General features: G+C 58.5%; 2 protein-coding genes across 2 annotated transcripts; both read left to right on the top strand.

The window, feature by feature from the left end:
* Positions 1 to 97: 97 nt before the first annotated feature.
* On the top strand, positions 98 to 6,037 carry BESB_074330 (uncharacterized protein; the record flags this gene model as incomplete). The annotated part of the gene is made up of 10 exons (XM_029365806.1): positions 98 to 162; positions 443 to 760; positions 1,184 to 1,284; positions 2,254 to 2,317; positions 2,953 to 3,061; positions 3,496 to 3,627; positions 3,895 to 3,954; positions 4,365 to 4,454; positions 4,909 to 5,293; positions 5,994 to 6,037. 10 exons carry the CDS (start codon positions 98 to 100, stop codon positions 6,035 to 6,037), a joined length of 1,368 nt encoding a protein of 455 aa, XP_029218290.1.
* A 3,906-nt stretch (positions 6,038 to 9,943) lies between these two features.
* BESB_074340 (uncharacterized protein) lies at positions 9,944 to 14,332 on the top strand (the record flags this gene model as incomplete). The annotated part of the gene is made up of 1 exon (XM_029365807.1): positions 9,944 to 14,332. One exon carries the CDS (start codon positions 9,944 to 9,946, stop codon positions 14,330 to 14,332), a length of 4,389 nt encoding a protein of 1,462 aa, XP_029218291.1.
* Between the last annotated feature and the right edge of the window lie 8,353 nt (positions 14,333 to 22,685).

Raw genomic sequence — 22,685 nt, forward strand, 5'->3', positions numbered from 1 at the left:
CCCCGAGTGGCTCAGTCGCTCCTCCAAACGCGCGGCCGTAGGAGGGCGCGTGTCTGCTGCTGCGTGTATCGCGTTTTTTCGACAGACCAAAGATACAATGACAGCAGGAAAGGAGGCTGCGGGCCTCTACAAAGTCCGGCTCACGGAGAAGCTCATTAGAAGGTAACCTCCAGCAGAACTCCAAGGTGTCTTTATGCTTACTCTGCTCTACATCTCACCTAGCAGCATGCTTTTCACAGGGAAGGGGTCACATCATCAAATCACTTTGGCGGTTTTTCCGTCCTCAAGAATTATCATTCTTCCACGCCTCTTCTTCTTGCACAAATAGCCACCTCACGCGTCTTCGACCCCAAGCGTGGTTCCGGTGGTGAGTCTAATGCGGCTCTCCACTGCGTAAGCCTCTCATGGCTCTTCCGCGTGTGTTGTCTTTGTCCCGCGCCAGCCTACGCGTCTCGCTCACGGTCGACTGCGTGGCGGCCTGCCGCGGCGCGGAGGCGAGCGCCTCGTCGGGCTCCTCCGCGGACGCGAGGCTTCGCGGCGAGGAGAAAGACGCATCCAGCGGCCGCTGGCGAGTGTCTAGCGTCGACTGGTCTCAGGACGGCTCAACAGTCGTTCTGGCGCTCTCTCCGCGCGAGCGAGAGGGCGCGCGCTGGGAGGCAGACGCCGGCGGAGCCAGCGGGAGTGCGGCGCTTCGCGAAGCGGAACGCATCAGCGACGGCCGCAAGGCGAAGCTCCTCTTCTTCAGCACGCAGACTGGCAGGTAGGCTCCAGCTGCATTCGAGGCGGTCGCAGAGAGTTGAAAACGGGATGGGGTGTGTCTACGCGCGCCCGGTGTCGCCAGGGCAGAGAGAGACGCGGAGGGCAGTTTGACGGATGTCGAGGGGGTTTCGCTTTTCTCCTTAATAAAACGCGGCTGGCGCACCGCGGCCGCTGGAGTGCATGGAATGCGGAGCGCACGAGAGCCCGCCGACGGCAGTTTGCTTTCTTTCCGCTCGTGTTGACGTGCAGGGAAAGGCGGGAGGGCTCAGACTTCACCGGCCGAGAGATCGGCGTCTGCAGGCACACGCAGCACCAGGTCGGGATCGGTTCCCGAGTGCTGACGGAAACTCGCTTCCTGAACCGTAAATTCTAAGCCCTAAACAGAAGTTTCGGGGTCGTCGCCGTTGTCTTTTTGGCTGTTCAGCTTGACACACATTAGAGAAACAGAGTGGCGCTCCATCGACGCGGTGCGATTCGTGCAAGGAGGCGCGCGGAAATGTCTCGTCGCGACAAGCGACGGCGCATGTAAGGACGGCAGATCGATTCCGCTGAGAAAAGAAAAGTCAGTCCGTGGCAGTCATCGCGCTCTGCTGCAAAGCTCTGCGGCCAGTGGAGGACGCGCGGGGCTGGCGGCGTCGCTTTCCTCTGTCGCCTTCCAGCCTCGCACGTGACGGTGTCGCTTCGCAGGTGCCCGTGGCTCATTTTCGTCCTCCTCTGAAGCACAAGAAATTCAAGAAATACGTGTACTTCGCGGGGGTGCGTTGAGTTGTCGAGTTTCTCGGGAGAACGCAGCGCGCGTCCCCACTTACGGCCTATCAATACGCTGCTGTCGACTGAGCATCTTTACTATGCCACTGTCTGCAAGACTATTTTGAGTTGGGGTGTCTGCGGGCGAATAGAAATGGTGTTTCCGCAGAGAGTGCGCTTTGAGAGATCGATGTCGCGCGTGTGGCTGCGCTGTTTTCGCCTGTTTAGTCCCTGTTCGCGTTTGTCGATCTACCATCGCCCATACTCGGGAACCTAGAATAGAAATACAGCCCATAGGTAAATCAAAGATTGTCCGCCAAAGACAGATCGAAAAGCCTCCAAGCGTGTCCTCGAACTCGAGAGTCCGTCTGACATGTGCTTGCCTCATGGGGGAGGGGCTGCTTCACACACCTTTTCAGTTGAACAGTGTGTATGTTGGTCCTGATACCAGCGTAGTTCCAACATCGGCCGTTTGAATCATGCATGAATATTAGGAAATACTTTTTTTGTTGTATGGCATTGTCAGGTTAAGGTCGCTCTCTTCTATGTCCTAAAATGGTTTTTGGCTCCCGTCTTCCTAAAGAACGGAAGAAGGCGTCTCCGAACGTGGCGTCGTCCGCGGTCCTCCTTCGCTCCTGTGCTGTGCCCCGGAGGGTATCTCCGCCGTGGTGCTAAGTCCATCTTCCGCGCGCGCGCGCGCTTCCTTACGTCGTTTGCCTCGATCTGCGGCGATGTTTCTCCTCGCAGACGCAGTGGTTCTGTGGGCGCTGGACGAGAACGTGCTTCCCATCCGGTACTCCCTCCCCGCCCCGTAAGTCGTTCGCCGCTCTCAGTCCGCGTGCAAAGTCGTCCTTCCTCGTTATAGCTCCAGCAGATTGCTCGCAGAGAGTCCTCTCTCTCTCCGTTCCACGCGTCCGCGGTGCAGGCGGGTCGCGGTAGAAGAAGAGAAGCAGAAATTATGGCGGGCACCATATGTCGCTCTGCTGGCAAATCGCGCGAACGCGCAGCTCTCGAGCCGCTGCGGCGAACCGCGCTGCTTGGTAGCGAACGGCATATTGTCAAACAGAGAACACTTCCAACTTCAAAACACGTACTTCCAGTCAAAATACAGAACCTTTATGGGACTAGAAAATAGGGCCTTTGGGTTTTTTCTGGTAAGGAGACCCTACAAGTTGGAGGCGTGGCAAGGAGGAGTCATGCCGCATGAGGGGCGGCCGTGGCCAGGCACCACCCTCGTCTGTGTTGGCTGGTTGGATCTCACAGGCAGCGTCATCTTCAGTCTCCTGCTAACTGTAGTGTGTTTGTTCGCTTTGAGTAACGCATCTCTGGCTCGCGGAGCGTGCGCGAAGCGACGGCAGCTGCTCGCGATATGATGGCAAGTATTTTTAACCTAGCTAGGTATCGTTACCCAGCAGATGCGAAGCTCGGCGTCTCCTTTGTCTGCAGAGTCGTGCCGCACACAGGTGTCGACGTGCATCCGACGAGCGACCTCTTTCTTGCGTCCTGCATCGACGGCACCGTCCTGCTTTTCCATCTCGAGAAGGCTCAAGCGCTGGTCAGTGGTCCCGGGGGGCGAGTCACAGCGGGCGCGAAACAGTGGAGAGACACACGAACCCGGACGAAGGGTGTGGGGAACCCCGCGCAAGGATTTTTGGAGTTTTCCGCCGCGCTTCCCTTCCACTTGGCCACGTTGTGGGAGAGGAGCGGGCGAGCGTGCAGTCGCAAGCTCTCGCGCTCAGCCGTCTTCTTCTCCCTCAACAGGCCGGTTGGTACTGACAAGGCGGCGCGTTGTTCCCATTTTCGCGCGTTCCACGGATGACTTTACTGATGACAGCGGGCGCCGGAGGCCGCTAGACTGGCTGTAGCGGCGGATTTCGCGTTAATTGTCCTGGTGTTTCAGTTTCGTGTCCTGGGCACAGCGCTGAAGGGGGGCACGTCCTCGTCAGCTATTTATTTGAGTTGCTTGTGTCGCGCATGCAATTGTTTCAGGGACATGTGCGTGGCTCGAGCTCGTGTCCCGTCGCCGCGTTCGACTGCGAGGGCCTCGTGTACGCTTGTTCTCTGGGTAATAGAAAAATCCACCTCTTTGGCTGCGACGACGATGCGATTGAGAAGGAGCCGGTAAGCCTGCATGTGTTTGACATCGTTGTCTCCCATGCCGGAAGCCGCGCAAGGGAGGTGGAAAGCCTCGAAGCGCAGAAGACAAAGGCGTCGAAGGACGCCGGGGACCCTGTCTCGCGTCTCACGCTTTAGTAGAAGGAACTGTGAGTCTCTGTCTCTCCTCTGTCAGTTGTCAATGCCTCTCCGCTGTGTGGCTGCGGAAATGCGTGCGCAAACCCCCGCCTCGAACGCCTTCTCCGTTACTCCACTCAACTTTTCTCCGTGCAGGCTGGGCAGTTCAGCAGCTTCGACCTCTCTCCCTTCCTGGCCCCTGGATCTCATATCACCGTGAGCTTTCCCGCAGGATTTTCGCTTTCGCTGGGCGACTGCCTCAGCTTTTCTCTAGGAGACTGCGTGTGTATCTGTTTTTTCATGTAGTATGAAAGAAAAAAGATGTCCTGTCTCATGCATCGCGGGGTGCGGCTCTATGCAGTCGGTTGCCGTTTCCTAGATGACGAGGAAGTGACAGTCGACCCCGAGGACTGCCTGCGAGTCTCTCAGCCTCGGCGTTTCTGTGTTAAGCCACCCAGACGCTGCTGTGTGAAACGGCTCTTCGCAAAAGAAGCCGTGGCGCCGTGAGGACAAAGTGGCTCAGGCCGAGAGAAGCGTTGGCGCACGCCGTAGTGGGAATCGGTGCTCATGCGCTCTCGCGGGGTTCCTGACTTCTCGCGCCTCCGGCGATGTTTTTTCGGCCGCAGTCCCTCGCGTTCGGCCCAGACGAGAAGACGCTTCTCGTGTGCAGCAATCGCGGTCAGGTGCTGCTCATCGACGCCTTCGACGGCAACAAAGTGAGCCATCTTGCGCACTTTCGGTGATGTTGCGCCCGGGTTTCCATGCGGAGGCGCTCCAGAGAATCTAGGCGATAGGCGACTCGATGCGCGGAGCACCGGCAAATCAGTGAATACGCGGCGGGTTCAGGTGGACTCATACATTTTGATTTGCAGGCGTATATGCATGGGCATACCACACAGATCATATCCGGTGGCGGCTGTTCGTGCATGTATTCGCATGGGAGGGGTGTCGCAGGCTCGGTGGGTGTGTTCTCTGCGGCTGGGATGGTGTTCTGTTGTCGCTGTGCGCGCATTGTGTTTATTTCGGTTGGGCGGTCTTAGCATCGTCTCTCTTTCGCATAGAAGCTGCTAGTAGACGACGCACGTTTTGCTTCTACACTTCGCCAGCTCTGCGAGGGCCGTGGAGAGAAGCGCCGTGTCCTGCGTGTCGGCGTTTTCCCCCTCCGTGCAGATTCACGAATACCATCCGGCTCAGTCCTCGCAGTCGCTGCCTCTGTTTCCGTCGTCGCATCTCTCTTCGCGCTCGTCGCTGCCCTCGTCGAGGCCCTGTCCGCCGGCGTACACGCCCGACGGCAAGTTCCTTCTCTGGGGCAGTTCGGCTGCTGGCGGCGCGCTCTGCGTTTGGAAGGCGATTCAGAGCCCGGCCGAAGCGGGTGTCCAGGTCCCCCCCGCTCACGCGGGGCGCGGCGCGGAGAGGAAGAAGAGCGGCGACCCGCTGCTTGTGGCGAGACTCCGAACCGGGGTCTCGAGTCAAGACGGAGAGGCTCCAGGCGGGGAGAACGCGCAGACGTGCGACTTTGTCCTCTGCAGCCGCGTCCACGCACTCATGATTACAGGTGAGAGAGGCACCGGAGGGGAGGCCGAGTGACAACTTGCTTGAAGAGCAGTCTGAACAGGAGCAACGGCGCCGGGAGGGGGGAGGGGGGCGAAAGGGGGGGGAGTCGCGGCCGCAGGGCAGCGGGCGCCGCGTCTTCTTCAGGCGTCTACGGGAGACAGCAGATTCCAGAGGAGCCTGTTCGAAGGCGAGGGAGGCGAAAGAGTGCGCGAATACGCGTCTGCGGACGCCCATGCGTGACTCGAGGAGGCGCGGTGTGCTGGTCGTAGCGACCCAGAGACGTGCGTAGACGTCTCTCTAGATGTAAGGCCCAGCTGGCTGTCAGTTTGCTTGCCGCCCATCGGGAGCGCTACTGCGGCGTCCAGCTGCGCCTGCAGTGCCACTGCCTGGGCGGCTCGACTCGCGCCTTTTCGGACACGAGCGCTGGTGCGGCAGGTCCCGCTGACTTGCCGGCACGCTGTCGAAGAACAAAGGCTGTGTGGGTGTCGGTTGTGAATGCGTTTGCGAGTCTGTTGGTTATGTACAGCACGAGTCTCTGTGACTGCACGCAGTGTCTTCTCTGCCATTGCGGGCGACCGTGTTTCGTGTGAATAGATTGCAGAGGCGCCTTCCTAACGCTCTACGCGTGCTTTCTGTCGCGGGTGTGGCGTACTGGCGCGTCCCAAGCATGCGGCGTGATGCAGTTTTCTTTTTCTGTGCAGTCACGGGTGAGCGGCTATCCTTCTGGCAGCCTCCAGTTGTTTGAAGAGGCGCGTGGGTGCCCGCAGGGGCATGGAGGAGAATGCTGAAGAAAGGACTCGGCTGAGGGAGCGCGCGGCTGATCTTCGAAGGAGCAGGCCCAGGCAGTGGAGCCGAGCAGAGGCGGAGACCACCGGGATTTTCGAGGGACAGGAGACGCGTCAAGGTAGGGAACTGGAGTCGCCGGTTGTGAAGTGGGGCTGAAAGGGGCGAGAAACGCCGCAGTGTGCGTAGCTGACAACGCGGTCGATGACCCCGATGAAGAGGGCAATGATGTGTGCGAGTTCGCGTTGCAGTCGCCAAAATGCGTACAAATAATGGCAACTCCATAGTCGCCGTTCTCGGGCAGCGGAGACTGAGAACCCGTTTTCTCGCTTGGAGCGGCCCACACATTCCCATATGTTTCGCGTGTACGCTTTTTTGGACGAGCTCCGTGTGTGCCTTGTGGCTCGGCCTCTTTTGAATGCGCTGGGGACGGTACGCACGTGTTATGTTCGGCGTCGGTGTGGGGTGCTGGGCGAGTCCGCGAGCGCATGATGCGAGGCGCATGTCTCCCGGCTGTGGTTGTGAATTCCTTTTCAAGTGACAGTCACCAGATTCCCGTCGTCGCTAACTCATCGCCCAATTTCTGGCGTCTGCCGCACGCGCTGGTTCGGCCTGCGTCCAGCAGAGGCGTGAACAGACAACACGTGCGTCAGTCCCCCGTGCACATATCTGCAAGAGAGCAGAGGGCAGCAGGAAGAACAAGCGGCTGCTGTGGCTTTCTGGGCCTGCGGTCGCAGAGTCCCCTCACCGCTGAGGGGGAACAAGCTTTGAGCCAACTCATTAGAAGTGGCTCCTGGCCTTTGGCTCCCATCCCGCGAAACGTGGTCGACTAGCCCGGTTTGGAGATATGTTTGAAGCATCTTTCAAAGGATGTTCCTTGGAGGGTGGCGCAGCCAGCACGCAGCGGCCCCACCCCTCCCCAGCACAGCACGGAGGAAGGAACACTCACAGTGAGGCGTGGTTGTGTCGAACTTAAACTTCGTAATGCCACATTGGCAGATGGAAAGTCCGTCAAGAGGAATGTGCAGAAGCAGTAGTCACGAGAATGCTGCGGAAGCTGAGGTGCCCATTATTGAGGCTCCCGAAATCCTTCGCATTCTATTTGATAGGGCCTGCTTATTGAGAAAGGCTTCAACTCAAAAACGCTCAGTCTCCCACAATCTCGCAAGCTGCAGTGCCCCAGCTGTTCTCTTTGGCCAGTTCGATGAGCACAGGCTGCTCGCCCAACAGTAGGACCAAACTCCTATGCATAAAGCGGAGATCCCGCGACGCTGTGCGCTGGCTGTGCGCCTCAGCGGCGCTACTTCGTCACAAGCTTTGAGAAGACGCAGCAACTGTGCAGCGCAGCGCTCTTGGCTGCGACAACGCGATTAACTGTCGCTTCTCGCACGTCGTGGGCTGCTGCGCTGAAGAAGAAGGCACTGTCACCTGACGGGCTGCCCCCCGTGCCCAAGTGCAGTCGCTGCTGATGCGGTACTCCTTAGTTGAAGCGTCCATTTTATCTCCCCTCTAGACACGCTAAATCGACTAGTTTTCTCTGTGGCGGTTCCCTTAAGGTCAGGTGTCGAGAGAGCCACTCGCAGAGGGAACACAAAAGACACCACCACGGCCTCGTTACATGGAACAGTTTGCCCTCCCAGGCACTCGTCCTTGGGCAGTGATGCCCAGAGCGTGGAACGAGCGGTAGTTAGACAGAACTCCTTCATCGTCAGAGAGTCTGCCACGAGGTGACAGCGGCGACGGCGCTGCTTCAAAAAGGAATGAGGGATTTGCAGAAGCTCAGGCTCTGCAGCGTCTGAACCTTCAACCGCCTCTAGGCGCGGTGACTTATGTCCTGAGTAGGACGAGGCAACACCGCGCCATCTACTCCTCCCTGACGTTCCACGCAAAACAGGTCAGCTTCTCTACTGGTCCCCAACTGCTCGTATGGAGAAAAGAAACATTTTCTCTGGGTACAAATATGCAGTCTCAGCCCCCTCCCGCGGTTTCCGCGGGAGCTAACCCCCGGCAGCTTGTCCAAGGGAGCTTGCAGGCTAACGAGACATTGCATGTATGCAGGGCCTCAACGAGGCCGTGGAAGACGCAGAAGAGGACCCCGGGGTGCTGAGAAGACGGATACACAGACAAAAGAGGGTGAACACTGCGCGCTACAGCAGCTCTCGTCTCTTTCTCTTTGCAAGGATTGGCGTGAAAGTCACCAGGGACCGTCCGTAGCTCGCCACATCTTCTTTGCCGGATTTCCCCGTTGACCGCCGCAATCGCAGTACGCTTTCGTTTTTCGTACCAGGGTCGATTTGCGGGAAAAGTCGGCGGCAAAGGTGTTCACGGGACCACCAGCATCTGCAGCTCTGCAAGCTACAGTTTTTGAGAGCGTAGTTATTGTTTGCACTCGTTGTCGATGGGCAGGATCTGATTCTCACCGCTCGCAGTGGCTGTTTATCGTCCGCTTGCTTTCTCAGCCAGCGGTTGCTCATGTCGCATTCAGCGCCTCGTCGGTCGAGATTGCCAAGTCAGCCTTAAAACTCATGTTGGTGTGGAAATTACCCAAGTTGGACAAGCAGAAGGCGAAGAGCGTCTGCGAAGCCCAGCAAGCGGCCAAACCCCCCAGCGTCAGCATCTTGTCTGAGACGAGGGATAGCGTCGCGAACTTGGCTAACCGCCTCGTTTTCCTGCGGCAATGCAACCTCGTTTGTGCTTTTCTTCTTTCTTCTAACCACGCGCGACAGCTCGTGTTTACAAGGGGTCGCCGGCGGTGTATGATGTACCGCCACGCAGATATCCCTGTCTCATCCTTGGGATTCTTTATTACGTCGCATGCGGTCGAGCTTTTCTCTGCGTTTTTTGTCTAAGCTTTGTAGCACAGCCTCACACAGTTGGGCGTTCTCGTGTAAGCAGGATCCCTCTTCTTTGTCTGTGGAAGTCCGCCCAGTTCGCTGTCTTGCCGCGCCGTCCGCGGCCCCTGGTGTGGCGTGGCGACTCCGTAGCTCACTTCTGCTGTGGATCTCGTGGGACGTTTTGCCCGCCAGCTCGTCTGATGCTGAGACATCTTTCACTTGCACATTGATCCCTTGCTTTTGTTCCGCTCGTCTGCACCTTGTCTTCTCTGCATCTCCCGCGATGCCCGCCCTCTGCTTCTCACCATGAGGCTTTCGCGTTCTGTGCTAGGTAACCTGTGTTCCAAGGCGCCGTCACTCGCTCACAGGAGCAGTGAAGGACTTCCCCTTCGGATGTATTTTATGGATGACGACGTAATCTTCGGAGAGACTGCGCGCGCTTGGCGGGGCCGGTCTGCTTCGAAGACAGCACGGGGCTAGCGCTGCAGCACTGCCGAGAAAGAATGCGTAGAAGATTCTGCTCTCTCTAGCGTCTTTAGTGTGCACTAGTTCCTCTTGAACTTCGTCTGCGTACTCCTGTTCGACGCCCCCTTTTCAGGGCGAGAGGTTCTCTGCGTCGTCAGTAGATCGTTAGGGAGCTCTGCAGCAGCCGGGACCGGACGCAAGGAGTTTTGTCGCAGAAAAGTCATCAGGCCTCCCCTCTTTGGCGGCCGGCTTCATCCCTTCTCCGGTTCAGCCTCAACCCTACCTCTTGGCTGCGGGCGTGAGCCACGCTGTCTGTTGTCTGCTCGCCATTACTCAGTGCTAATTGCAAGGCAGGATTTTCGAAGTGCGGACGGCCGTCGTCTGCGACGCTCTCCACGTGGAATGGCTCGCAGATCGCCTTCGCTTCCATGCCAGCCGCTAGTTGATGGTTCTAGCGGCGTCTTTTCGTCTCTACGTGTCTGATTTTCTCCTTTTCGTGCCTCACCTCTTCGACGTCTTTCCATCTGCCCTCGTCATCTTCTGCTGGCTCCAATGCCTGTGGAAAGAAGATGGATGCGCCCGACCGAACGCGGGGGGCCGAGTCCGGGGCGCTTCACCGTCCTGTGCAGAGACAGGCCGCAGGGACAGGAGCCGAAGAAGGTCGCCTGGCGGGGCGAAAGAAACAGTCTCCGACGCCGTCGGTCGGCGCCAGCGGTGCGACGGCAACCTCGCTTCCTACGTTTGAAGTTGGGCGAGGCGAGGAAATCGGGTATTTGTTCCGGAGAGACAACTCTCCGTTGTCGCCTTTGCCGCCTCCGTGCTTCGCCTCGTTCGCGGCGCTTGCGGCGTTGAGGGCGGCGGTGGAGTCCCACGCGAAGGCTCGGGCGGGGCGTGAGGGACAGGACGAGGAGACAAAAGACGAAACGCCTGTGAGACGAAAACGGCGCAGTTGTGTCGAGCGCGGTGAGGCACAGCCGCGAGACGGGCACGTGTCTACATGCGCCGCCAGCGTCTGTTCTCCTCAGAGCCTCCACAGGGCTCGGAAAAGTGGGCGCAGCACTGTCCCTCGTGGCTCGTCTCGCAGTCGCAGGCGAGCCCGGCAGCAAGTGGAGAGTGACGCCTGTCGCGTTTTTGAGTCGACTCCTCTTGACGGGGGAACCCGAAGCAATCTGGACACAAGGCCAAAAACATCTTCCAAACGCGCAGATTCGCCTTTCTGTGATGCGGGCGAGGGCAGATTCTGCGTCTCAGTCAAGGATTCTGCTTCGCCCTCGTCTCCACCGGTCGCCGAAGACTGCGGTTTTTCTTGTGGGACGACTCTTCGCGCAGATCTGTCTCCTCTCAGGCTTTCTCTGCGGGCGAAGGCGCGGTCTGCTTCGCGAGCAAGTCTCCATTTCGCAGATCTCGCCCCGGGTCAGCCCTCCAGAGAGGGAACGGTGGAGGGCTCTGCGGGAGCGGTTTTGCCGCCTGATGTGCAGGCGTCTGGCTGCGGCGTCCGTTCTGTTCTGTTGTGTTCATGGTCAGGTCTATGTCGACGAAGTGAGAATCTGAACTCCGAGAGGGCGGGGAAAAGGAGTGAGGGCGTGAACTGTCGTTCGTCCTCGTTCCCGCGCTGTGGCAGAAGTCAGTCGCAACGTGGGAGCGGCGCACGGCCGCGGTTCTGGGAGTTTGGAGGCGACTGCACTGGGGGAAGAGCCAAAGAAGCCGTCGACGAGCTGCGCAGGCGCTGTGGAGCTTCTTGCCTCACAGTGCGGATGCCAGTCGCGTCGTCGCCCGCGCAGCTGTCGCTCTCGTCTCGCAGCTCTCTTGTCCCTGCTCCTGAGCTGCCGTCGTCACTTTCGTCTGACGAAGCGAGTGCTGTACAGGCAGCAGGGATAGAAACGGGGCAGGTGCCGGGGCGTCCCTGGCTCGCGCCTGCCGCTGCCTGTCTCGCCGAGCTGTCTCCTTCCGGGCCTTCTTCGCCGCTGCCGCCGTGGCCTTCAAGCCGACTCCAAGCCCACGAGGAGAAGTCCACGTCGCCGCTCGCGCATCGATGTGCCTCTGAGCCTCTGTCAGCAGCTACGGCCGCCTCTACCGCTTGTCTTCCTTCCAGCGCCTCTGCTGCGAGTGTCGTGGCACGCGACCTCGAGGGAGAGGGAGAAGGAGAGCTGCGCCTGTCTACGCGCGGAGGGGGGGAGCCTGTTGAGCGGTTGCCCGAGGCTGGCGGACTGGAGGAGGATTCCCTCGGCACAGCAGGGGTGATTATCAACGAGGAGCTTCGCCGTTTGTTGTGCGCAGCTTCTCAAGAGGCCCGCAGTGAGTGTGACGTTCTCCAAGAGCGACTCAGAAAACTTTCGGCAGAAAATGCGCGGCGGGCTGCCGCTCTCCGCCCGCACGACTTCAAAGAAGACAGCTCGCTCTGCCGCCCAACTGACGCGTCTCCCGAGGGGGGCGGGGTGTCTCCGGGGCTCCTCCTCTGCGCGCCGAGGCGTCGGCGCCAGGCGGGGACTTTTTCGTCGCGCGATGAAGCTTTGTCGACCCCAACTCTCGAATCTCTGGAGCGCGAAAATTTGAGGATTTTCTCCTCGCCTTCGGGGTCGCGTCCCCAACTTGTGGGTAGGCGGTGTTCGGCGGCGTGTGCCCCCCCCTCCCCTGAGTTTTCTGTGCCCTCGGTCTCCTCACGGCAGAGCTGCGGGCAAGTGCTCTGTGTCCCGCCCTCGGCGCCAGACTCGATCGGGGATGATGAGGGAGGGCGAGCGTCTTTCTTGCGGCGCGAAAGCTGGGGCAGGGCCTGGCAGGAAGAGAGCTGTCTTGGCTCCTGCTGTCCGTCATGTGGCGATGCCAGCAGCCACCCTTGCGCGACGTATCCCCACGACGGCGCCCAGGCGCGCCGTCGTGGGAATACATCGTTCGTTCCGCTGCGCTCTGTTGCCGCTCACTCTGGCGACGCGCCTTTCTCGCTGAGCCACGCGAGCCGCTTCATGCCTCACGCCTCGGAGGCAAAATGCAGAGAGGGTGGTCTGTCTTGCCACTCTCTGGATCCAAGTCTCTCATCTCCGGCGCAGCAGCAGCAGCAGCATGCGTTGGGCCTCGGCAGCAGCCGGCAGGCGGCTGCGTCGGTCCGCTCCTCTGGACCCGAGGGACGGTCAGCGAGTCTCGCTGCCGCCGAAAATAGGGAGCAGCAGTGGGACTACTCCGGTTTTCGCCGTCGCCTTCCGCTGGCTTCATCGAGTGTAGAAGGCTCCGATTTCGGCACTATAACTCTACGGCGTTCGCAGAGTGATGAGCTGGCTGCGCGCGCCTCCTCTGGTTCGCGAGGCTGCGGCAGAGAAGCGGAGGCCTGCGTTCGCGCCTACCAGTCTACAAGGCGTATGTCGCCGCTCTGTGAGCGACTCCACACGGAGCCTCATGACGAGAGGGTCAGTCGTGGAGGCAGTGAAGCGTGTGGCGGCGAGACAGAGGCAAGCGCGAGACGTCTGGAGCGTGGCTCAGGGGGAGGGGGGGCCTTGCGGAAAGTCTCTGGTAAAAACCCGCCAGAGGGACAGCCCGAAGGCGAGTGTGCGGCCCAAATGAGCAATCCGCCTTCGTCACAGGGCGCGCAGAACGGGTTTCGAGCGTCCTCGGCTTCCTCGACTTCGCCTGGAACTAGCCGGGGGTTCTTCGGGAGGGTTTTCTCCTTCCTTCGACGAAAGACGACGCGGCAAGAAGTGTGCGAGGGTGTCTGCGATGCTTCCAACACTGCGGCTATATCGGCAGCAGAAATAGGGACATGTGCGGAAGGAGGGCGTGATATGAGAGGCGCTGTTGCGCGTGCTGCAGGCCCTAACAGGCTTGCCACATATGGCGGAGATGCCGGTTTCCCAAAGGCAGACACTGACGCGAGCGCCTCATTCCCCGCACGGGGGCCACGCGAGAATTCGACGCGTTGCGGCAGCGACGACGAAGGAGGCTCGTTTGAGCAAACAAGAGGAGTCGTGAAAGCGAGAGAGAGGGGTTCGACTGCAGCGCTTCGCCCAGCAGGCCAAACCAAATGGCTAACGGCGCTCTCGGGGGAAGAAGTGAGGCGCGGAACTTGGGACAGCACCAGCACGCGGACTAGCAGTCAGACGCGAGCGAGTCGTGGGGGCCGCGGCGCTGTCCACGTCTCTTCTCCCGATGGATTCTCGCATCTGTCATGTCTGACGCCGGAGTCGTTTCCTGTGGAGACTGCCGCACCTCTCGAGGCCTCGCCTTGGGCTCCCACTGCGGCGTTCAAGGAAGAAAGGGCGAGGCCGCAGCTGGCGGGTGACGCCGACGGAGGCGCGTCGGCGGGTCACTGTCTCGACCGCGTGCTGTGGACGCCGAACTTGGAAGAATCGGACTATTGTTGTGGAAGTGCTTCAGAAACAGGTACACAGTCGTTTGGCCGCACATCGGGCAGAGGGGGGGGAGATGGTGAAGGCCTTTGTTCGTCTTTTTCAGTTGTGAAGAATGTCGCAAAAGACTGCCCGCGTTGTCGGCGACAGGTATTGCTAGAGGTGTTGCGAGTCCTGGGTGGCGCCGGGAAGGATCAACGAGTCGGCTGTGCGCCACGCCAGAGGAGACGAGTTGTCCGGGCGGCGCCGGTGCAGCCCCTAGGGTTTTGTACCTGTTGGGTGCCGAAGAGGGATCCTAGAGACGAGGGCGGTCCGACATTCGCGGGAGACAAGTCAGCGAGTCTTCGCGAAGAGCGTGGCGTTGTTCATGCTGCTGAGACTGTCGTGGACTCATCAGGAAGTTACGGCTCCGCGTTCGTGAAGGGGGCAGCCGGCATGCGTCCTCTAAGCTCCGGTAGCCATATGGAGGCGGCCCCCGACAGGCCTGCAGGCAGCTGCTTTGAGGGGGCGCGAGCAAGGGGGCAGGAGGCCCTCAGGAAGGCTGGCGAGCGAACGGCGGACAGCCCGGAGGAAGCGACGGAGGCCGGGCTCTGGGTGAAGGCGATGATGCTGATGGACATGTAGCCTGCGGTCCCCGCGAATCCGCACCCCTGGAGCCAGAGAGCTCCAAGCTCTTTGACCGGAGAGATTTGGGCAGTGGGCTGCCTCCATAATTCCTTGAAGGTACCGCTTTCGGACCCAGTCAAAGGCACGCACTAGGCCGCTAGGTCTCTCAAGCACGCATGGTGCTTGAGGTTTCAGCACCATAGTTTCGAGTGGGAGGGAGGACAGTTTTCTATTCGAGGCGTCCAGCCGTGTTGCGCGTGGCATAAATCGATATTGGGCGCGCCGAAATCTCGCTTTGCGCTTCAGTGGTAGAGTCGCGGGAGCAAGCCCGCAGATGTGTGGGCGCATATACAGTCGTATGCAGGTTTGATCGGTTCGTGCGCCTCTATCGCACGCCTATCGATGCGTATGTTTCCTGTTCTGCGCGTGTATGTGGTGATGTTTTATTAGTTGCATTTGCCGCCGAACTTTGAATTTGCAGTATTCATTGAGACAAGGTAGTCTGCACTATTCACGCACAGGATACCATCCTCCCGGCTTGGATACTTTGTTTGAATAATTCGGCGCAGCAGACGGCTGGGTATCCTGAGTAGCAGGAACTCGCGGCTCGCATGGGAGTACGTGCTGTACTGTTTTCCACGGCAGAACTGTTCGCAGTTGTCAAACTTTAAGACAGCTCCAACAATAACGTGGCTGAAATGTACACCATTTAAGATGGAAAGTCCATTACCAAATGCATTATTATGAATGTAAAGAGATAGTCCTAAGTATTCCGTATAGACTAACCCACACAGTCGCAAATGCATTACGGTAAAGCAGCACTGTTCGGCGGCCGCCCGGACTCCAGGGCGCAAGACCGCCTTTCGGTTGACAGGGACGTCTACCGAGTCGTTTAGAAAACTGTGCGTCGCACGCAAGGCACCGTAGGTTCTACGCTATACAGGCGTTGGCAGCCAGCGCTGTCGCCATACACCTCCTGCTCTACGCTCATACAAACTTCCACGCATCCGACTTCATGTCTGCGCTTCAGCGGCTGTAGTTTTTTTTGAAATGGCGTTTCCTGCGTAGGGTAATGCCCCCGACTGTCACGACCAGCCACTAGGACTCCTGATTGTTGTTGGAACTGGGAACGCGGACACAGGTCCCAAGGAGATATGTTTCTTTCGTGGTGATCCACCGTCGCCCTCGAGTGTAGCCTTAGCGGGTTAAGCGCACCGTTTACCTGGTTGCCTCACCCCGGACAAACCAGGTGGACCCCGTAGGGTTAGACCTGCATGCCACCTCCGGAGCGGTGGAGAGGACTCGAGCAACACTGTGGTCTCCCTGAATAGGTTCTTTCATAAAAATAGCATTGATACATGGCGTCAAGCCGTTCACGCAGCATGTCCCCAGTTTCCCATGTTCGCGCCTCGACTGACAAAACGAATCGGTGCGTGCCGAGATGTCATGAAGCCCATAAACCAGGACGCGGGAATTATGGTTACAGAAAAAAATCATAGTATCCTTGCGGAGAAACACATCCGTGCGGCAAACGACACGGGATGCTCTTGCGTCGCCGTCCAGTAGCGTGTTTGCGACGACCTTACGAGCGGGGAGGTGTACGTGTACAGTGCACCTGCGGCATACATCTGAAATGAATTATGGCAGTCGCTACGGAACTCCACAATGCTTAGTAGCGTCGCCGGTGGACGCGGTCAACGCTACGTGCAGCGTTCCGTACTGCGCTGTGCAGCCCGCGAGGGGAGGGGGGCGAAGGCGGCCATGGAAACCTGCCGTGCAGGACATGCCTGAGTCAACGTGCAAAGTGTGTCGTAGCACATTACATCCAGTCACACAAAAATATATAGCCACCAGTGTGAGAGGTTCACACGTATCAACCGCGAGGTCGCTTGCGTACAGTGGGCCAGGTCCCGAACCGTTTATTGCAGACAACGTGAATCACGGAGCGACTCCCTTGCCGTGCACTGGTGGTGGGTTTTCACCTTCACCTCGAAATGCCCTGCTTGCCAATTCGGCCTTCGTGCGCACAACTGTTTTACGCGCAGGCGGTCCTTAGAGGGGCGTTCCAACATCTCAATCACCTAGATTCGGTTGCGAAATGCGTTTACCGTGTTTATCTGTCGTGTATCGCAGGAAGTTTTCCAGAGGGTAACCAAGCTGGTCGAGATATTCTGCGAGAAGGTGGCAGAATGGCGGGTCAACGCCCACAGCTGGGGAGAAATACCGCAATGCCTACCGACGAACGCGGCCGTCTTCTCATTTCGTTCCCCTAGCCCTTGCTGCTCTACCCCCTTCTGCAGGGTATCCGAAGTAGGAAACTGCCAGACGGCAGCGGCCGCCCCCTGCCACCGTCTCAAAAACAACACACGTTGCAGCTCTGAGGTGATACCATAACCAATATACATCTCGGCTTGCACTGTCCAGGAACGTGGGGGCTCTCACCGTCCCTCTGCCATGTCCTCATTGCCGCGGTGTCTGCAGAATTCCTCACTGAAACGGCCTAGGGACCCTTTTGCTCGATGCCGCTTCTGCACGCGGTATGCCTTAAATGTGGAAAGCAGCTAGCTAAACATCTTCCACCGTCAACTGGAAGGTGTCATCACCGAGAATACGGCTCGACCACTCTTTCAAAGAACACGGCCGTAGGCCATGCAACACACCGAGGAGGCAACGGACCAAAGCCACCATGCTGCCAAACTCATGCTTGTCAGAATCCTGAGAAGCCTTCTGAGTGGTGGCGCACTGACCGTTGGGACTCCCAAACCAGTTCTCCACTCGGCAAGCCAAGGGGATTGACACCTATTGATCTTCCAGGGCAGTAGTCCAGCGCGTCTCAATTCTCTGGGTTTCCATTACGTGTCAAGTCGCACCTAGGAGTCGCCGCGACACAGTCGGCAACTGCTGGAGGGGCATCCAACACGGCCAGCTCACAGCAGCAGCGATCGGCTATTACAATCTCGATGTAATCAGTCTATCGGATGTTTGACCCACCCGCATGTGTCCGATTCGCATTCTGAAGACGGGGTCCCACTGAGATCTGAGAGAGCGACGAACTCACCTCCGCCATTGCGAGATGATGTGGATGACCACGGCGAGCTGGGCGGCGACGAGCCGAGGGGTGAAGCACTACCATCTTGGGGGACGTACATATCCATCCCCGAGGACGGCAAGTCTGGAGAAAAGAGTGAGGGGGAATCTGCAGTGCTGTCGGATATGCCCGGTGACAGCTCCTTCTGCCAAGCTGGTCTTGTTAGCACGTGCTCATGCACCGTAGGCCTACGCGTGGAGGCCTCCGTAGAGCCTGGTAATGGAGATGTATCTTCCGATACCACTAACTTGTCTGGAGACGCCCACAAGCTCGGCGATGGGGTCTCTCGCGTGTTCCCTTCATCGGTTGGTGCGACCTGTGTCAGAGAATCCGAAAGTGAACTCAGTGACAAAGGCTTCCAGCGGCCATTGAGTGTTTTCGGAATAACGGCGTGATTCGATGGCGGTGAAAAACGCGTTGAACACACGCTGGTCCGTCCCGTCCGAACGCAGGATGGCGACTTCGAGTCATCTGTATCTGGCGATGAAGCATCGCCGCTATATGACTGCCCCTGACCAGCGCGGCAGCGAAATGCACTCGTGCGCCGCCGAGTACCTGCCTTGGCGCGACGGCGGCGCGGTCTTCGGCGGCGCCTGCCAATTCTCGAGCTTGGTGGGGACGACCGCCACCCGTCTCTGGTGCAGGCTTCCTTTCTTTGCCCGTCTGGAGACGCCCCTGATGCTGCAGGCGACAGAAGGCCTCTCAACGAAGCAGGCTCTCTGCCGTTCAATGTCCGCTGCCGCAATTCCCCCGAGGCTGCCAAATGTGTTGACCCGTTCGTGGCCTCCTTCGGCTGCACGGAGTTCACACCCTCTGCGCCTGAAGGGAGTCTCTCCGGAAAAACCATCGGGAAGCCTACATCCGCAGGCGTTCTTGCTTCGAGCAAACCCACAAGGGCCCCGTGTGACCGGCTACCGATGGGTGACAACGGCCGACTACGCATGAGAATGTTTTGCGACTGGGTCGTACGCGAGCGCCCATGAGCGAGTCCAGAGAGAGTCGTCTCAGCAGTCGGCCCCATGCACCCAGAGCCTCGTTTTTGGTGATTGCCACGTAACTGCGTCAAAAGTTCCTCCCACTCGGGATTGTACTCCGAGGGGCCGCCCCACAGGTGTGCCGCCTGTTGACATGGACTGCCAGTGTGCTGTACCTGCTGGTTCACAGCAGGAAATCCCATAGGGAATCCTGAAGGCAGTTCGGTTCTTTCTGCCCCCGGAGCCTGTGAAACATGAGGCGCGCTTCCCCGCCGCATCGATTCCGCCGCGTCAGAAAAAAACGCGTCAGGCCGCATAGGACTAGGCGCTGGCACCACATAAAGAAGGCCCGGAGTGCTTGAGGGGCGGCCATGTCTTTGGACTGGAGCGTGCCACGGGCCCCCATATTGGTTGTCGACGTCCGTGGTGAACTCCTCGACGTGTGCCACCTGCCGACGAGAACCACAGATCCGACAAGCTTGTGTGTGCATGGTTGAAAAGGCCAACGGAACTTTACCTACTCGAGGAACCTGGGAAGTTTGAGGCGTGCCTCGTTGTTGGCCACCAAACAGTGCGGCAGAAAGCACTGCGCTGTCACACAGAAGGCCCTGGTGTTGCCTAGGACTGTAAAACCCGTAAACAGCAGCATGATTAAGGTGTCGCTCTCTTGAAGACCCGTCACCGTTCTGATAAACATCGTTGTGCCTGGCTGTCGTAGGGCGGCACCGTTATCGCGTGACTGAAAATTCCATCGCCCCCTCCCCCCCCCCCCCCCGACGGATTTGATTGCTGCTGTTTTACTTTATCGCAGGCGCCGCACACTCCGGCGTTCAGGTGGGGGACACCAAGAGAAAAACCTACGCTAGTTAGTGCACTGTCGTCTCCAGAGGAGCCACACGCACACGAAGAACCGCACCCGAAGCGACCTTGCAGTTGTGAGCTGTGCTTTGAAGCGAGACGCCGCTCCGTGATGCCATCCCTTGATAGACTTCCTGCAGGACAAGGGAAGGCAACTGCCGGGAAATACAGGAGCGCAACCGCTACGATAAAGCCGGCGTTTGCCGCCGTTACCCCGCGTGTGTTCATGTCGGGGACTATTACGCTTCCTCTGCACCTGTCGCGTTACATCATACTTCGCTAACATCCATGAGAGAGAAACCTTCGCGATTGGTAAGTAACGTATCAATCAGCGGCAGCGTCACGGAAGGCGATCAGTGTAAGCCACTCATTGCCGGCGCGCGCAAGATCAGCAGCGAGCGCTCGTCTCGACTTCCCGCTTCTCTAACGCTTGGTAGCAGCATTGGCGGAGTACGGACACCGTGTGTGCACGCGCGAAAAGCGCTACGTGCGGGAAGACTCCCGTGTCCCCCGCTCCGAAAGAACAGGCGGCGTTGCGTGCGCGAGCCCTTTCCGTACCAGGCCGCCCCGCTCGCAGTGTGTGGAGGCTGTAGCCGCAGAGCGCCCATCCCGCGCCCTCATGTGCCGGACTGTGCACTGGGGTACGCGAGCGAGAAGTACGTCCCGGTCACTCTGACAGTCTCCGCCGCTCTACGCGAGTATGCGAATATTGTGGTTTGCTTGTGTGGTCAGAGTGCGACTCCTGAGGAATAGTGACTCAGAGTACGCTCGAAGTTGGTGTGGAGCGTGACGATAGAGCGTTTCTCTACCACGACATACACTGAATCGCGGCTTCGAGGTCGCAGAGATGGGGGCGAGTTGGGCTGACGAGGGATAAAGAAAGGCACGGGTTTCTTGTTAAGTATAGTCGTATCCATGCGCGAATCAATCCGAGTGACGCCCGCGGGAGTGGTTCGTTCCAGCTGGGGTGGAACTCCATGACGCGCGAGTGCCCAGGGGCTGACCTAAACCGACCGCTGAGCTGCACATGACGCCTGCCCGACTCGAACGAAACTGCGTACACTAGTTCGCTAATACGCGTGGAGACAACCAGGCCGCGCCCGAGTATATGCAGACTGCCGTCCGGCCCGCTTGGTTGGATTTCGCAGCTTGCGTATCACATGGCAGCATCGACAATCTGCAGAGGCAGCACGTAGGCAACAAAAGTGAAGCTGCAACTGGCTGCTTGGAATAATGTTGCCGTGCAGAGACATCAAATCCTGTGACGCGGCCAGCCTGGTCTGCTACGTGACTCTGCCGCTGTCTTCAGTAGTCAACCTGCGCTCCCCAGGATCTCAGACATTCACCGTTAATGCCTTTAGCACCCTGGCGCTCCTAAGCCACACCCTGAACCAAAGCGCGACAGCGTTTGCGACTGATTAGGCAAGGATTTTCACATTGGAAGTATGGTGGCGGTAGAATCTCCCTACGCAATGGTCCCACCGAAACACGTCTCCTCCAGCCGCCACTTGTCTACTCGGCATATAGTCGAGACGTGACTTGCAAACCCGATCCTGCTCGTGAATCGCTCGGTCCGTCTGCAAAAAAGGCCAAACGGCTTGTGTGTGAGGCCTTGTTTGCGCCTTCTCGAAAAGCAGGGACAGCCAACAGAGCAAGCGCGCGGCTCACTTTTGTGCTCGGAATACCACGGAACGCGAGTGCGCCGGTCGCCACCCACAGAAGTCCCCAGTCATGCAGCCGCGGAGCGGCAAACAGAGAGGCCGTCTTCTTGACGTTGAGCGTCTCTTTGACAAACGTGGTTCAGGTGGGGGCGAAACGGCCATGAAAAACGCTTGCACACGGATTTACGAGCTCTGCCAATGTCTGGATCCAGTCTCTACGAAATCAAGGCACTGCGAGGAGGCAACGCTGGTGCTACATGCGAGGCAAGGGCCTTTCTCATCATTTCTGTGCTGCCGCGCGACATGAAAAGGTTTCCTGACTGCTGCCAAGGAGAGGAGGGAGGGAGGCGAGGACGGTGGAGAAGGAAAAACCGGGGGGGGTGTTAGTTTCGTATTGTTTGACAGCCTTTCCCTTCCTTCGTGCTTTGCTTTGGTCTGAATCTCTCTGACGGGAAGATTTTTTCTGGGCCTTCTCTCTCTTTTGTTTATCTTGCTTCCCCAGTCCAAATACTATTCTGAATTTCCTGTACTCGTCCCGAGGCGGCTTCCCAAGAAGAGGCGCGGCTGGGTCAACTACGCCAGACTGCAGACTTGTTGTTAACAGGTCGGCTTTCGTGACGCCTAGTATTCTTCGCACCGGTCTCATTTATGTTTCCAGTTGGCATGCTGTACGCTTTTCTTCGCATCTTCTAGCTGGTAGCACTTGCCGACCCAATCCCGGCCTGCGACTTCTCTCTTGTTGGGCTGGACTGACTTCGACACCGTTCTTGAGGTTGTATTATACCGCGCGATCTGCTAAGGTTTGTCTGAAATCGTTTTGCTAAGAAACACACGAGGAAGATTTTTTCGTTCCAAGCCGTTAAGTCGTATGCGACTTACGGGTGAACCGGGGACCAGCGCCATGCGGCCAGGCCAAATGACTGGGAAGCTCGGGGGGTTCATTTTTCGAACAGAGAGCCAAACTGTGCGAACACCGCAGCTGGTTGGAGCTATATTTGCTTCGAGGTTTCGCTCGTTGCAAGAAATTTAAGCAGGAAGGCGCGTTCCACGGCTCCATTTGTCTGGGACCCCACTGGACAGGCAACGAACTGTTTGCCGACGGCCGCGCTCGAAGCGTGGCTGTGCGCCAGGAAGAAGCGTTGTTCTTTTCATGTTCACCAACCGCCAAACAACAGGAAGATCCTGTTCAATCGTATTTTTTTGTCTGCATTGCTTCCGCTCTCCGTGCGACCACTGCTTTTGGCTGCAGTCGACTGTTTCACTTTTCAGTCGGCAACCAGCGAATTCACACCTGAACTCTGCTCGTCCTGAGCTCTGCGGCCTGTCGAACGGTGTGGGTTTTCTCTCCGGTCTTGTTGTCTCCTTCCTCGTCCTGCGAGTGGTAGCGAACGGCGGCCGACGACGGGTGCATCTACGCCTATCGCATGTGTCTTCTTTCTTTGGTGTATCGTGCTTGGCATCGCTTCCTGGCTTCTGCGCCCGGCGGTGGGTGCCTCATGGTTTCGTGTCGAATATTTTTCAACACGTGGTGCGCCATGCCGCCGTAGCCGCGTCACCTAGTCAGTTCACTTTATTTCTGCTGTGCTTGTGAACTTTTCATTTATCCTCGAGGTGTCGCTCTGTCAGGGATTCCGCTTCGTCATTGGATAGCGGGCGCTAGCGCGTCATCTTTTGCGGCTGGCCGGCCAGCGGAACTTTCGGTTCTGGGGATCGATCACCTTTCTGTCTTTGCGGTGTTCAACGTTGACGCTCTCGTTTCGATCTGTTTTTCCACGGTCTCGTCTTCCGTC

The sequence above is a fragment of the Besnoitia besnoiti genome (genome assembly GCF_002563875.1).
Source record: "Besnoitia besnoiti strain Bb-Ger1 chromosome Unknown contig00007, whole genome shotgun sequence".
In the NCBI taxonomy this organism is placed as follows: domain Eukaryota; phylum Apicomplexa; class Conoidasida; order Eucoccidiorida; family Sarcocystidae; genus Besnoitia; species Besnoitia besnoiti.